The 15,549-nt window shown below is 58.4% G+C and overlaps 1 protein-coding gene across 1 annotated transcript in view; it reads left to right on the top strand.

Moving 5' to 3' along the window:
• Positions 1-15,549, top strand: part of LOC102450573 (uncharacterized) — a 73,184-nt gene that overhangs the window by 44,387 nt on the left and 13,248 nt on the right. The window contains exons 22-29 of the mRNA XM_075905074.1: positions 1,167-1,274; positions 1,365-1,424; positions 6,516-6,683; positions 6,774-6,833; positions 9,408-9,545; positions 9,636-9,695; positions 14,151-14,264; positions 14,497-14,541. Of these exons, the coding sequence (XP_075761189.1) occupies positions 1,167-1,274; positions 1,365-1,424; positions 6,516-6,683; positions 6,774-6,833; positions 9,408-9,545; positions 9,636-9,695; positions 14,151-14,264; positions 14,497-14,541 (753 nt within the window). The remainder of the gene's footprint in view (positions 1-1,166; positions 1,275-1,364; positions 1,425-6,515; positions 6,684-6,773; positions 6,834-9,407; positions 9,546-9,635; positions 9,696-14,150; positions 14,265-14,496; positions 14,542-15,549) is intronic.

Genomic DNA, 15,549 nt, shown 5'->3' on the forward strand with positions numbered 1-15,549 from the left:
ACCCATTCCAGTACTTCACCATTCTACTAGGGAAATAGTTTTCCTAATATCCAACCTGGACCTCTCCCACCACAACTTGAGACCATTGCTCCTTGTTCTGCATCTGTCACTACTGAGAACAGCCTCTCTCCATCCTCTTTGGAACCTCCCTTCAGGAAGTTGAAGGCTGCTATCAAATCCCCCCTCACTCTTTGCTTCTGCAGACTGAACAAACCCAAGTCCCTCAGCCTCGCCGCATAGGTGATGCGCTCCAGCCCTCTAATCATTTTGGTTGCCCTCCGCTGGACCTTCTCCCTTGCGTCCACATCCTTTTTGTAATGGGGGGGTCCTGAACTGGACGCAATATTCCAGATGTGGCCTCACCAGAGCCGAATAAATCACATCTCTGGATTATTGACAGAGCTTTTACCACCACAACTGCCCGGTGCAGACAAAGCTTAAATTAAAGATTGTCCTCTTCAGCTTAACTCAGGCTGGGGTGAGTCCATGGGTCCGGGAGCTGCCGCTGGCTCCTGTTGGCTCCTGCTTTGTCTGTGCTTTGACCAAACACCAGGAAGGGCCCAGACCTCACTTTGCTACAGCCAGGACTTACCTTTCCCCCCAGACTTGTATTCTCCTCAAGGACACTGCCAGGCTCCGTTGACAGGGCCTTTGCGACCACGCTCAAATGCACGCTGCCATCCCCAATGCCTCCCTGCCTGCATTCCTTGTCAGCCCTCCCGCGACGCTGCCCACGTCCATGTCAGGCTGCTTGGCCCAGAGCTACCCAGGTCATTGCACTTCCCCATGTGACTCCTGGCATACATTGGCTATGGTGTCATTTTCTGGGACTTGCCCAGGTTTCATGATTCATGACAGAGCTACATCAATGGCTCTGGGCCCCTCGGGCAGTTCTTTTATAACTCTTGCATGGGAGGCGTCCAGTCCAGCAGGTTTGTCTATAGTTAAGAGCTGCTTTCTAACATCCCTTGGCACCTGCTAAAGGAGAAGGTGTTTCGTCCCCTTCTATCCCATTGGACAGTCCCTCTAGTGTAGGGCGCAGATGTACTGGCAGGGTGTTTACAGTCCCCTTCCTTTCCATGGGGGGAGCGCACAGCAGCAGAATTACACTGGGCACTTGGGCTTTGCGTTGACTGGAACTGGGTTTCTCTCCTCTGTCTCTGCAGGAGCAGCTGGTGTGGGAGGCGCTTTGCCTGGAGTCGGCGGTGTGCCTGGTTTGGTGCCCGGAGTCGGTGGCGTCCCTGGTTTGGTGCCCGGAGTCGGCGGCGTTGGAGGTGAAGTCGCCCCATTGGACCCACCGATGGGCCTGTGGGGTTGTGTTCTCCCCATCCCAGAGCCCTGACCCCCTCTCTACTGTGTCCCAGCAGCTGGAGTCCCAGCAGGAGCAGCGGCAGCAGCAGCAGCAGCGAAAGCCGCCAAGTACGGTAAGCTGGCTGCCTCCCCCTTCTCCGTCCGCGCAGCCCGTAGAGATGGGCTCACTCCTGGACCGTGCAACCCCGGGGGGCCGAGCCCAGAGACAATCTGTGCCTTTGGGAGCGAGCAGGAGAGCCCCTGGCACCTCATGTCTGGGGTGCAGCCACATCCCTGCCCTCCCCGTCCCCAGGGAGCTTCGCCCCGTCCTGCGGCAGGCGGCACAGGGGGCTCCCGCCTAAGGCCACGGGAGATGGGGAGCACGTGGCCAGCGAGCGAGTGCAGAGCCCAGCTCCGGCCAGAAGCCAGCAGAGAGCGTGGGGAAGCCACGGGCAGCGGGAGGGTGCAGAGCACGTTCCCCTGACACTGCCCACTTCAGGGGTGCAGGCGAAGCCGTTTGGCCCGTGCCACTGAGGGAATTCCCCACAGCCCCTTGCCAGGGCCTGGGCAGGATCTTCGACGTCTCCCTTCAGCCTGTTCGAAGCACTTCCCACCCCACGGCCTCAGGTCCTGTCTCGTGCAAGAGGCAAGAGAAGGGCCGTAGGGAATTCTGGGTGTAGGGGGAAACGATGCGGGATGAGGCTGGGTACCCTGACTCTACTGACCTCTAGCCAGCTCCACCCCCCAGTGCTGGGTGAGGCGTGGGGTAAACTGAGGTAAAATAAAGGTGTTAGGGAGGAATGGTCTGGGAAAGGAGAGGGAAAGGAGGGCATTCGTCTGAGCTAGCTTCTACTGCAGATTATTTCTCACTGGCCCCATGACCCAGTGAGGCCTGTCACCAAGAACGTGAGGCCTTGTCTACACTGGCACATTCTGTCGTGACAAAACAGCGAGAGCATTTACACTGCAATGCAGCTTTTGTTGGGAAAAACACCCACTTTTGGCAACAAACAAATTCCAGCTCTGTGAGAGACTTTTGTCTCCCATGTTTCTTGTCAATAAAGAGCCAGTATGGACTCTGTTGCGGGTTTTGTCAGGAGAATTGGCTTCCGCCAGCATCCCACCATGCCTGCCCTGATGGTGCTGCTCAGTGATTTGGGATCTCTGCTGCCCTGCAGGTCTGGGTTCCTCAGGAAGTGTCTGACAGCTGAGGGAGCCGCTCCCTTTGGGGTACAAACAAAGAGCAAATCATTGGGATGCGCCTGCTCTGCCCTGCTAGGAACCCAGCGGCAGGCAGGCGGCTGCTGCAGGGCAAGGGCTGGAGAGGCAGCCCTGTTGCTTGGACATTCCTCAGCATGGGGAGCTCCCAGAGCTACAGGAGGAATCCCAAGAAGCGCAGGGACCAGCTCTGCCTCCCCACCACACTGCATTGTGGGATGCTTACCCACAATGCTTTGCTCTGTCTGTCGACAGGGTTCTCGCCATGTGGCCAGGAAATGTCGACAATGGGAGGTAGAAAAACTGGTTTGCCTGGTTTTCACTTTTGGTAACTTTTGCATGTTCATGGAATCGTAGAATCATAGAACCATAGAACTGGAAGAGACCCCAGGAGTCATCAAGTCCAGCCCCCTGCTCTAGGCAGGACCAAGTCCCACTAAATCAACCCAGCCAGGGCTGTGTCAAGCCGAGACTTAAACACCTCTAGGGATGGAGACTCCACTACTTCCCTAGGGAACCCATTCCAGTGCTTCACCACCCTCCTAGTGAAATAGTTTTTCCTAATATCCAACCTGGACCTCTCCCACCACAGCTTGAGCCCATTGCTCCTTGTTCTGCATCTGTCACTACTGAGAACAGCCTCTCTCCATCCTCTTTGGAACCTCCCTTCAGGAAGTTGAAGGCTGCTCTCAAATCGCCCCTCACTCTTCGCTTCTGCAGACTGAACAAACCCAACTCCCTCAGCCTCGCCGCATAGGTGATGCGCTCCAGCCCCCTCATCATTTTGGTTGCCCCCCGCTGGACCTTCTCCCTTGCGTCCACATCCTTTTTGTAATGGGGGGGTCCTGAACTGGACGCAATATTCCAGATGTGGCCTCACCAGAGCCGAATAAATCACATCTCTGGATTATTGACAGAGCTTTTACCACCACAACTGCCCGGTGCAGACAAAGCTTAAATTAAAGATTGCCCTCTTCAGCTTAACTCAGGCTGGGGTGAGTCCATGGGTCCGGGAGTTGCCGCTGGCTCCTGTTGGCTCCTGCTTTGTCTTTTCTCTGAGCATACACCAGGAAGGGCCCAGACCTCACTTTGCTACAGCCAGGACTTACCTTTCCCCCCAGACTTGTATTCTCCTCAAGGACACTACTAGGCTCCGTTGACCGGGCCTTTGCGACCACGCTCAAATGCACGCTGCCATCCCCAATGCCTCCCTGCCTGCATTCCATGTCAGCCCTCCCGCAACGCTGCCCACGTCCATGTCAGGCTGCCTGGCCCAGAGATACCCAGGTTATCTCACTTCCCCCTGGGTCTGTCTACACTACAAAGTTAATTCGAACTAACAGACATTAGTTCAAATTAACTTTGATAGGCGCTACACATACAAACTGCTAGTTCGAATTTAATTCGAATTAGCGGTGCGCTTAATTCGAACTAGGTAAACCTCATTCCACGAGGACTAACATCTAGTTCAAATTAAGTAGTTCGAATTAAGGTCTGTGTAGCCACTTCATTCGAACTAGTGGGAGGCTAGCCCTCCCCAGCTTTCCCTGGTGGCCACTCTGGGCACCACCAGGGAAACTCTTCTGCCCCCCTCCTGGCCCCGGAGCCCTTAAAGGCGCACGGGCTGGCTACGGTGCCCATGCCAGGAGCAAGCCTGCCAGCACCCAGCCAGCAGATCCTGCACCTGGCATGGCTCGAGCCAGCCACCTGCTGCCACCCAGCCCTCCGCCTCTTCCCGGGACCAGGCTGGCGGCTCCCAAGAGCCTGTCCGGGGCTGCAAAAGGCGGGCACCCACCTGGTCTAGTGCGGACACCATGGACCTCATCCACGACCTCCGCACTAGGCACAGGAAAGTGGCCGTCTAGGGCAGGATAGCTGCCAGCCTGGCCACCCAGGAGCAGGTGTGCATGAAAATCAAGGTGTTCCCGTGAGACCCCCCGACCCTGAGCCCTGAGCTTAGAACGGCCATACTGGGTCAGACCAAAGGTCCATCCAGCCCAGTAGCCTGTCTGCCAACAGTGGCCAACACCAGCTACCCCGGAGGGGATGGACCGAAGACAATGACCAAGCCATTTTTCTCATGCCATCCATCTCCAGCCTTTCAAAAGAGAGGCCAGGGACACCATTTCTATCTCCTGGCTAACAGCACTCCATGGACCCAGCCTCCATGAATTTATCTAACTTCTCTTTAAACTCTGTTCTAGTTCTAGCCTTCACAGCCTCCTGCAGCAAGGAGTTCCACAGGTTGACTATTTGCTTTGTGAAGAAGAACTTTCTGTTATTAGTTTGAAGCCTGCTACCCATTCATTTCATTTGGTGTCCTCTAGTCCTTCTATTATGGGAACTAATGAAGAACTTTTCTTTATGCACCCTCTCCACCCCACTCGTGCTTTTATAGACCTCTAGCATATGCCCCTCCCCCCATCTCCTCTTTTCTAAGCTGAAAAGTCCCAGTCTCTTTAGCCTCTCTACATATGGGACCTGTTCCAAACCCCTGGTCATTTTAGTTGCCCTCCCCTCTCCCAGCCTCTCTCTTCCCCTCTCCCACCTCCTTTTCCCAGTCTCCCCGAGTTTTGTTAAATAAAGAGAGTTACTATTTTTTAACACACATGTCCTTTACTTTGTACATCAGGAAGGGGGGCTAGGGAGGGGTAAATGGAAGGAGATGAGGGAGGAATGGGGTATGAGCCCCCGATGGGGAGGACTGGGGTGGCTCTGCGGGCTCCTCGGGGTGGAAGCTCTCCTGCAGCCCCCCAATATACCCCCCCCCCCCCGGATGGCAGCCTGCGGCAAGTGCAGCCGGGCTGATGGCCGAGTGCTGTGATGTGCCGAGTGTGGGCATTCAGGGCACTCCAAGCCAGGACTGCTTTGCTGTCCCTCATCGAGTTAGACAAGCAAGCGGGGAACCCTGAGAACTGTCTGTCCGGGGTGGGGGTCGGGTCCCTTTAAGCACAGCCCTCGGCTAGCCTGAGACAGCAGCTCCACGCTCTAAGTCCTAACCTGATGCCCTGCCGGCACTGCTTCCGGCCATCCTTAACCTCGGTTCAGGGTCCACTCAATGTGGACATGCTAGTTCGAATTAGCAAAATGCTAGTTCGAACTAGTTTTTAGGTCTAGATGCGTTAGTTCGAATTAGCTTAGTTCGAATTAGTGCTGTAGTGTAGACATACCCCCTGTGACTCCTGGCATAGATTGGCAATGGTGTTATTTTCTGGGACTTGCCCAGGTTTCAAGATTCATGACAGAGCTTCATCAATGGCTCTGGGGCTCTTGGGCAGTTTATAACTCTTGGCGTATGTCTACACTACCACCCTAGTTCGAATTAGGGTGGTTAATGTAGGCAACTGGAGTTGCAAATGAAGCCCGGGATTTGAATTTCCCGGGCTTCATTTGCATATTGCCGGGCGACGCCATTTTTAAATGTCCGCTAGTTCGGACTCCGTGCCCGCGGCTACAGGCGGCATGGAGTAGGCAGTTCGGATTAGGCTTCCTATTCCAAACTACAATTACTCCTCGTGGAACGAGGTGTACCGGTAGATCAGAATAGGAAGCCTAATCCAAACTACCTACTCCATGCCGCGTGTAGCCATGGGCACGGAGTCCGAACTAGCGGACATTTAAAAATGGCGTCGCCCGGCAATATGCAAGTGAAGCCCGGGAAATTCAAATCCCGGGCTTCATTTGCAACATCGGTTGCCTACATTAACCACCCTAATTTGAACTAGGGTGGTAGTGTAGACATACCCTTGCATGGGAGGCGTCCAGTCCAGCAGGTTTGTCTATAGTTAAGAGCTGCTTTCTAACATCCCCTGGCACCTGCTAAAGGAGAAGGTGTTTCGTCCCCTTCTATCCCATTGGACAGTCCCTCTAGTGTAGGGCGCAGATGTACTGGCAGGGTGTTTACAGCCCCCTTCCTTTCCATGGGGGGAGCGCACAGCAGCAGAATTACACTGGGCACTTGGGCTTTGCGTTGACTGGAACCGGGTTTCTCACCTCTGTCTCTGCAGGAGCAGCTGGTGTGGGAGGCGCTTTGCCTGGAGTCGGCGGTGTGCCTGGTTTGGTGCCCGGAGTCGGTGGCGTCCCTGGTTTGGTGCCCGGAGTCGGTGGCATCCCTGGTTTGGTGCCCGGTGTCGGTGGCGTCCCTGGTTTGGTGCCCGGAGTCGGCGGCGTTGGAGGTGAAGTCGCCCCATTGGACCCACCGATGGGCCTGTGGGGTTGTGTTCTCCCCATCCCAGAGCCCTGACCCCCTCTCTACTGTGTCCCAGCAGCTGGAGTCCCAGCAGGAGCAGCGGCGGCAGCAGCAGCAGCGAAAGCCGCCAAGTACGGTAAGCTGGCTGCCTCCCCCTTCTCCGTCCGCGCAGCCCGTAGAGATGGGCTCACTCCTGGACCGTGCAACCCCGGGGGGCCGAGCCCAGAGACAATCTGTGCCTTTGGGAGCGAGCAGGAGAGCCCCTGGCACCTCATGTCTAGGGTGCAGCCACATCCCTGCCCTCCCCGTCCCCAGGGAGCTTCGCCCCGTCCTGCGGCAGGCGGCACAGGGGGCTCCCGCCTAAGGCCACGGGAGATGGGGAGCTCGTGGCCAGTGAGCGAGTGCAGAGCCCAGCTCCGGCCAGAAGCCAGCAGAGAGCGTGGGGAAGCCACGGGCAGCGGGAGGGTGCAGAGCACGTTCCCCTGACACTGCCCACTTCAGGGGTGCAGGCGAAGCCGTTTGGCCCGTGCCACTGAGGGAATTCCCCACAGCCCCTTGCCAGGGCCTGGGCAGGATCTTCGACGTCTCCCACTGTGATGGACCGGGCCGGGTCTGGGCACCGCTGAGGGTGTCGGCTCAGGGCGAATTGCTCAAACTCGGGGCTCCTCACAGCCCCAGACTGGAGTCCTTCCCGAAGAGGCCACACACCCGTCACACCGAGCGCCTCAGCTGCCAGCCTGGCCAGCCAGAAGCCTCGTGAGCAAAACCCCTCTGGCACCCCAGCTCTCCCTGTGCCCCAGTCAGCCTGCACACAGGTGAGGGGTTCTAGACCCCAACCTCGCCTGCCCGAACGGGCTCTTCTGGTCCCAAGAAACCAGCCCCAGGTCCCGGTCAATGTACACTCTGGATCGTACCCACACACCACGCTGGGCCAGTCCTGTAGAATCTCAACTCGAAAGGTTTGTTACTAAAAGGAAGAAAAGCCTGAAGTGAGGCTGTTAAGGAGAATACGTCACATGCATCGAGCCTCCCAGTTCTCGACACAGGCTCGCGGCAGAGATGTTAGAGACTGCTCTCTGGTGCACATCCTATGTCAGGACGGGTCCACGGGTCTTTCTGGCTCGTTGTTCCCTGCAAGGCTGCATCTGGGGTCGGGAGCTGAGCTGAAGACCAAGATGGAGCATTCCACATGGCACTTCTATACCTCCCCTGGCATCTTCCTGCCAGAGCAGGTCACTGCAGGTCACATGGTCCAGTGACCTATCCCTGTGTCCCAAGTCAGCAGCCATTATCCTGGCTGGCTTGCAGGTCTCCAGACTTTCCCCAGATGTGTCTCTGGCACTCAGGGTACGTCTACACTAGCCCCTAGTTCCAACGAGGGTGGCTAATGTCGGCATTCGAACTTGCACATGAAGCCTGGGATTTAAATATCCCGGGGTTCACTTACCTGTTCCCAGGTGGGCGCCCTTTTTAAATGCCCCGTAGTTCGAACTACCTGCCTGCGGCTGCACGCGGCACAGGCTAGGTAGTTCGAATTAAAGCTCCTAATCTGAACTACCGATAAACCTCCTGGCAGGATATTTTAATCCTGGGCTTCATTTGCAAGTTCAAATGCCTGCATCAGCCACCCTGGTTCGAACGAAGATGATCTATTGACCCTAGAGCCTCGCTCATTAGCATAGCCACTGGCTGAACATTCCTTGCCCAATGCTCTGCCTCCGACAGCGTCCACACAGAGTCCATGTGCATAACTCCACACACAGACACCACACACGTACATGAGTGGCACACACACAATCAGTAGAACAGAAGCTTTCATGTGACACCTCCCATGGCCCCTTGTGTACACTTTGGGGCAATACCCCCCCATGGGTGCAGCAGTGATCTGGCTGCTCCCCTTCAACGCCAGTAACGTGACACCCATCAGCCTGTTTGAAGCACTTCCTACCCCACGGCCTCAGGTCCCGTCACGTGCAGGCTGCCCCATGCAAGCGGCAAGAGAAGGGCCGGAGGGAATTCCAGGTGTAGGGGGAATCCATGCGGAGTGAGGCTGGGTGCCTTGACTCTGCTGACCTCTAGCCAGCTCCACCCGCCAGTGCTGGGTGAGGGGGTGGGCCTGATGGGGGAGAGGGAGAGGGGACCCTTGGGGTGAGGGACGGGAGAGGGGTGTCAGCGTGTAATCAGGGCTGTCACGAGGAGGAGGAGGAGGGGATGGTCCGTGAAAGGGCATGTTGCCATGTGGGGTGCAGAGCGGAGTGGTCGGGAGGGGGAAGGGAGGCATCCCCACAGCTGCATTCTCCCTCCTATTACTTCTCACTGGCCCCTGGTCCCAGCGGGACCTCACACCACGAATGGAATTAAAGATTCTCCTCTGCAGCTTAACTCAGGCTGGGGCGAGTCCATGGATCTAGGAGCTGCCGCTGGCTCCTGTTGGCTCCCGCTTTGTCTGTGCATGGGAGGCGTCCAGTCCAGCAGGTTTGTCTGTCATTAAGAGCTGCTGTCTAACATCCCCTGGCACCTGCTAGAGCAGAAGGGTGTTTCGTCCCCTTCTATCCCACTGGACAGTCCCTCTAGTGTAGGGCGCAGATGTACTGGCTGGGTGTTTACAGTCCCCTTCCTTTCCATGGGGGGAGCGCACAGCAGCAGAATTACACTGGGCACTTGGGCTTTGCGTTGACTGGAACCGGGTTTCTCTCCTCTGTCTCTGCAGGAGCAGCTGGTGTGGGAGGCGCTTTGCCTGGAGTCGGCGGCATCCCTGGTTTGGTGCCTGGAGTCGGCGGCGTCCCTGGTTTGGTGCCCGGAGTTGGCGGCGTCCCTGGTTTGGTGCCCGGAGTCGGCGGCGTTGGAGGTGAAGTTGCCCCATTGGACCCACCGATGGGCCTGTGGGGTGGTGTTCTCCCCATCCCAGAGCCCTGACCCCCTCTCTACTGTGTCCCAGCAGCTGGAGTCCCAGCAGCAGCAGCAGCAGCTAAAGCAGCAGCTAAAGCAGCAGCCTATGGTGAGTCAATGTCAGCCTCCGCCCTTTTCCCCAGGGCTCCCTGGTTGCTGGGCAGAGCCTTTTCCCCGCCTCTGTAGCCGTCCAGCAGCTCTGGGAGCAGACGGCCCATCGCTCAGACGGAGCCCAGTGCCAGCCTCGAGCAGGCCAGTCACACGGCACCGGGCCAGGCCTGCTGCAGCGTGCTCGGCCGGGGGGCCCCTTCCCAGGATCGGTTGCTCAGGCCTCTGGAGACCCGCCCGCCTGTGCAGATGTGATACTCCTCAGCCCGCGCCACTTTCCTCCTCTGGGAGTTCAAAGCTTGGGGGGCGAGTTCGTCTGTAACTGGGAAAACGGAAGCAACGAGTGGTCCTGCCGCACCGTAGAGACCGAGGAGCCACGTAGACGGTCCCGGTCCCAGCTGCGTGCTCTGTTAGGGGCTGCACGACGATTGGGGGCTGGTATGTTTTTCTCATCGGGAAGGTCCCAGCAGAAATCCACCAGGACGCTGACCCCGTCATGGCGTCTCTCTGGAAGGAAGCGCTGTAGCTAATCCCCCGCCAGCACGAGAGCCAGGCTGGCTGGGAGCAGCCCTGCAGTTGTCTCACACGGTGCTGGAAGGAAGCTGGCACCAGAGGAGAGCAGAGACCAAAAGGAAACAGCAGCAAAAGCTGTGAGCGGAAGAAACCAAAGCCCGAAAGGTTGTGGGGTCCAGCCAGGTGTCGCTCTGCACTGCCCTGCACAGCGGACAGGTGGATGCAAGAGTTTGCCAGAGTTTGCTTTGCTGCAGGCCAGGCAGCCGCAGGGCGAAGCTTTCGACACCACGGGTATGTCTAGCCGGCACCCCTCTGTCGGCAGGGGCAGGTCGACATTGCAAATGAGGCAGGGATTTAAATATCCCATGCCTAATTTGCATAAAAATGGCCGCTGCATTTTGACGACTCAGCACTTTGTCGGCACAAAGCGTCAGTCTAGAGGGATCTGTCGAGAGAGGATCTTTTTCGACAGATCCTGTAAAGCCCCTTGCAGGAGGCATAAGGGATCTGTCGAAAAAGGCTTTCTTTCTCCACAGATCCCCTCTAGACTGCCTAATCTGCATCCCTCTGCCGACAGAGGGGCTGCCTAGACATACCCCAAGAGGGCTCTGCCTATGTCTCATGCACACTGCATGCTTCAGGAAAAGCCTGCTGAGGAAAGAGCCTGTTTCCACCAGAGAGTTCAAGCACCAGGAGGAAACACCGACTGCTGCATGGCTGCTCTGTATGTAGCTGACAACTGATCTGGGCACTGCAGCACACGGCAGTCGCAGAGACAGCCCGGTTAGCACTGACTGAACAGACAGCTCCAGCTCCTCACGGTGACCCAAAGGAGCCCAGAGGCAGTGCGCGCGGCAGAGCCCCTCCGGCAGACTGCAGAGCCTGTTGGACCCCGAACAGGCAGAGCCCGTCAGAGGCGCCTTTGCCAAAGATGCGAGGAAGGCTCAATGCGCCTGGGAAGATTATGGGCATTTGCAGCTGTTTGACATGCCAAGGCTGCTCGACGAGCAAGTCCCATCGTCCGTACAATACGACTGGCGGCGCAGAGCCAGCCTGGAGAGTGGCACTGAATAGCCACAGAGACGACTGGCTTCGCCACTGACTCGGGAGCAGATGCGGCCCCTGTGGCGGCACGTTGGGGTTTTCCCGTCTCCTGCAGCCCCGTAATGGCGTGGACAGACTCCCCCAGCCAGTAGAACAGAGGGAGTTTATTGCTTCTTCAGGATACAGCACAGCACAGATGTCATCTGGTTCCAGGGCAGGCCTAGGATGCCCCAGCCCCCCTTGAGATGGGGGAGCCTGTGCCCCTAAATTCCAGCCCCTTTCCCTAAGTTGTCTCCTCCATGCTCCCAGACTGAAACTAACTCCCTCCCTTCCAGCCCTGCCCCCAGCCAGGGCTCCACTCCCCTTCTTCCCATTGTTCCGCTCCCTCGGAGATCACTGGTCAGACAGGTTCGGAGCCCCCTTGCATAATGACTCATCCCCTGCCCTGCTGGGCCGTGCTGCAGCCAGCAGTCAGTGGAGGTCACTCCCAACCCACTGCCCAGCAACCAGCAAGGTACCCCCCACTACGTCACAGCCCCTCCCAGAAGGGGCTCGCCAGCGCCTCCCAGGGCTGCAGTCACCTGACCCTACTCTGATGGCTTTTGATACGGTCTCCCACAATATTCTTGCCAGCAAGTTAAGGGAATGTGGATTGGATAAATGGACGTGTCACGTTAGTGGATTTTGAGGGGAGCAGCCAGATCACTGCTGCACCCATGGAGGGGTGTTGTACCCCAAAATGGTATAAAAGGGGCCATGTGGGGTGTTGAATAGAAGCTCACTGTCTGCTAATCCTATGTACGCTAGTCATGTGATCGTATAATGTCTGTGTGTGTAGTTAGGAATCTGTAATCTGTGTGGATACTGAATATTTCTCTGCATGTGGTTGAGCATTGGGCAGAGCCCGGCCTATGGACATGCTAATCAGCGAGGCCCTGTGGGACAATGGCACTCAATGGGCCAAGGACACACCTAAAGAATGAGTGGTGACTCATACCTAAGGGCTACCAGCTGGGAACACAGGAATAAACCGTGGGCCAGGTGACCCTGAGCGGACGCCCTCAGCTGTGCCCAGACACGGCCCGGTCCATCACAGGACGGTAAGATGGATAGAAAGCTGGCTAGACTGTTGGGCCCAGCGGGTAGTGATCAACAGCTCGATGTCAGGATGGTGGTCGGTTTCTAGCGGAGTGCCCCAAGGATCTGTTCTAGGACCAGTTTTGTTCAACATCTTAATTAATGACCTGGCTGAGGGGATGGATTGCACCCTCAGCAAGTTTGCAGATGACACTAAGCTAGAGGCAGAGGTAGATACGCTGGAGGGCAGGGATGGGGTCCAGAGTGACCTGGACAGGTTAGAGAATTGAGCCAAAAGAAATCTGATGAGGTTCAACAAGGACAAGTGCAGAGTCCTGCCCTTGGGAGGGAAGAATCCCAAGTATTGGTACAGGCTGGAGACCAACTGGCTAAGTAGCAGTTCTGCAGAAAAGGACCTGGGGGTGACAGTGGATGAGAAGCTGGAGATGAGTCAACAGGGCGCCCTTGTAGCCAAGAAGGCTAATGGCATATTAGGGGGCATTAGGAGGGGCATTGCCAGTAGATCCAGAGAAGTGATTATTCCCCTTTATTTGGCTCTGGTGAGGCCACATCTGGAGTATTGTGTCCAGTTCTGGGCCCCCCACTGCAAAAAGGATGTGGACGCATTGGAGAGGGTCCAGCGGAGGGCAACCAAAATGATGAGGGGGCTGGAGCACATGACCTGTGAGGAGAGGCTGAGGGACTTGGGTCTGTTTAGTCTGCAGAAGCGAAGAGTGAGGGGGGATTTGAGAGCAGCCTGCAACTTCCTGAAGGGAGGTTCCAAAGAGGACGTGGAGAGGGTGAGGGCCTAAGGCAGGAAGATCCTTCCATGCTCTTCTGAGCTCCAGGTCAGCACCAGCAGTGGCTGCTGCATCCAGTGCAGCTCGGCTTCTGGTGGGCAGGCAGCTCAGACCTGTGCCCCCCCGGGAGAGCAGAGCCTGTCCCCAGAGCGAGGACACGCTCACCACGGAGGCAAAGGAACTTGTGGAACACTTTGACAAGAGACGTCACTAGCACCTCTGGGTCTAGGGCCTGGTGGCCACGGAGTGAAGGATGGACAACTCCAGCTGCGGTGTAGCAAAGGAATTCATCCCCCAGGCTGTGTGGGACTGAGCAGCAATGAAGAATTCAACAGAAATGATCCAAATCTAGTTGGTTCAGGGCAAACTGCAGAGGGCGGATGCAGAACAAGCAGACCGCGCCTCCCAGCTGATCGGAGACGTTTGTTGCAGCCAGTGGACAGCGAGATGGCCCAGTTGTTCTGTGCTGAGACCACGTTGTTAGCCAACCTGTCCACTTCGGAGACAGCGATCTGCCTGGGACGGGCAGGAACGGGGACTGCGAAGGGAGCTCCATTGCACGACAGGCAGCGCTGCCAGCGGCACCCTTGCCTGTGCGGCTCAGAGCTAGAGCCAAGGGATCCAAGGGTCCCGTGGAAGACACGTCCCTGGGTGTTTCTGAGAAGGACGCTCTGTGGCCAGTCTGAGCAGCTAGTAGCAGCCCTGCAGCCTGCCATGTACATGGGGCACGCGGCACCAGCCTCTGCAGAGCGCGGGGGCTGGGCTCATCACGGCTTCCCTGGGCCCTGCTCCTTGGACAGTGGAAGGACAGATGTGGGGAGGAGAGCGGGCTCTGGACTCCCAGAGCAGTGACCTGCCGGCCTGCTCCTGAGCTGAGAGGACGCTGGGGGAGCAGATGGTGAACCCGGGTCTCCGGTCACCCCTCTAATGCCAGGGGGCCTGCTGCACCCCCTCAGGGGCCCCAACTCCAGGGGATACAGCGCAGCTTCTGGCCTTGGGCTCACCACTCAACTTCTCCACAGGGACTGGACGCATCCCAGGCGTGGGGGTGGTGCCCGGCGGTGCTGGAGGCCTGGTGCCCGGCGGTGGAGGCCTGGTGCCCGGCGGTGCTGGAGGCCTGGTGCCCGGTGTAGGAGGTAAATTTGGCTTTAACTTGCCCCTTGCTCTGGGATCCTCACTCCCGCAGGGGAAGGCAGAGCACGGTGCCCCCCGCCCCGCAGTCAGGAGCCCAGCCGCTGCGGAGGGCAGCGCCCACCCCTCGTCCCGGCTGCGGGAGCCGGGATTCCCTGGGACGGTGTGCACCATGGGCCCCGGAGCCACCCCTGGGCAGGTGTCTCCTCCCACATCCCCACGAATTTCTCTCCCCAGGAGCCCTCAGTCCGGCAGCAGCAGCAGCCAAAGCGGCCAAGTACGGTGAGTCGGCCCCGCCTGCTCCGTCTCCCTGCAACGCGCCCCGGCGGCTGGCTCCCTGCCGGCCCCAGCAGGAGGGGCCCAGGCTGTGGTGAGCCCCGCCGTGCCAGCAGGCTGGGGCCACCATCCCCGTGGGGGTGCTCTGACCTCCGTGTGAAAGAGAACGGCACCCAGCCCCAGACGGGCTCCAGTAGACTTGCCCTATGCTTATTCCATCTGCCCGGCCCCAGACAGACCCCCCCCCCCCCCGAGACAGACCCGCTGCCGCCGTCCACCCACCCCTCCCCAGACAGACCCCCCCCGCCGTCCACCCACCCCTCCCCAGACAGACCCCCCCCCCCGCCGTCCACCCACCCCTCCCCAGACAGAGCCCCCCATCCATCCACCCGGCACCAGACAGACCCCTCCCCAGACAGACCCCCCCCCGCCGTCCACTCACCCCTCCCCAGACAGACCCCCCCATCCATCCACCCGGCACCAAACAAACCCCTCCCCAGACAGACCCCCCCCATCCATCCACCCGGCACCAAACAGACCCCTCCCCAGACAGACCCCCCCCCCACCGTCCACTCACCCCTCCCCAGACAGACCCCCCCCATCCATGCACCCGGCACCAGACAGACCCCTCCCCAGACAGACCCCCCCGCCATCCACTCATCCCTCCCCAGACAGATCCCCCCATCCATCCACCCGGCGCCAGACAGACCCCTCCCCAGACAGACCCCCCTGCCATCCACCCACCCCTCCCCAGACAGACCCCCAGTCCATCCACCCAGCACCAGACAGACCCTGGCACCAAACAGACCCCCCCGCCGTCCACTCACCCCTCCCCAGACAGCCCCTCCTGCCTATGTCGGACCGGGCTGTGTCTGGGCACAGCTGAGGGCATCCGCTCAGGGCGAATTGCTCAAATCCGGGGCTCCTTACAGCCCCCAGACTGGTGACCTCTCCAAACAGGCCACAAACCAGTCTCACAGAGCGCTTCAGCTGCCTGCCTGAAGCCTCACGAGC

The sequence above is a fragment of the Pelodiscus sinensis genome, chromosome 21, assembly GCF_049634645.1.
Source record: "Pelodiscus sinensis isolate JC-2024 chromosome 21, ASM4963464v1, whole genome shotgun sequence".
Lineage (NCBI taxonomy): Eukaryota > Metazoa > Chordata > Testudines > Trionychidae > Pelodiscus > Pelodiscus sinensis.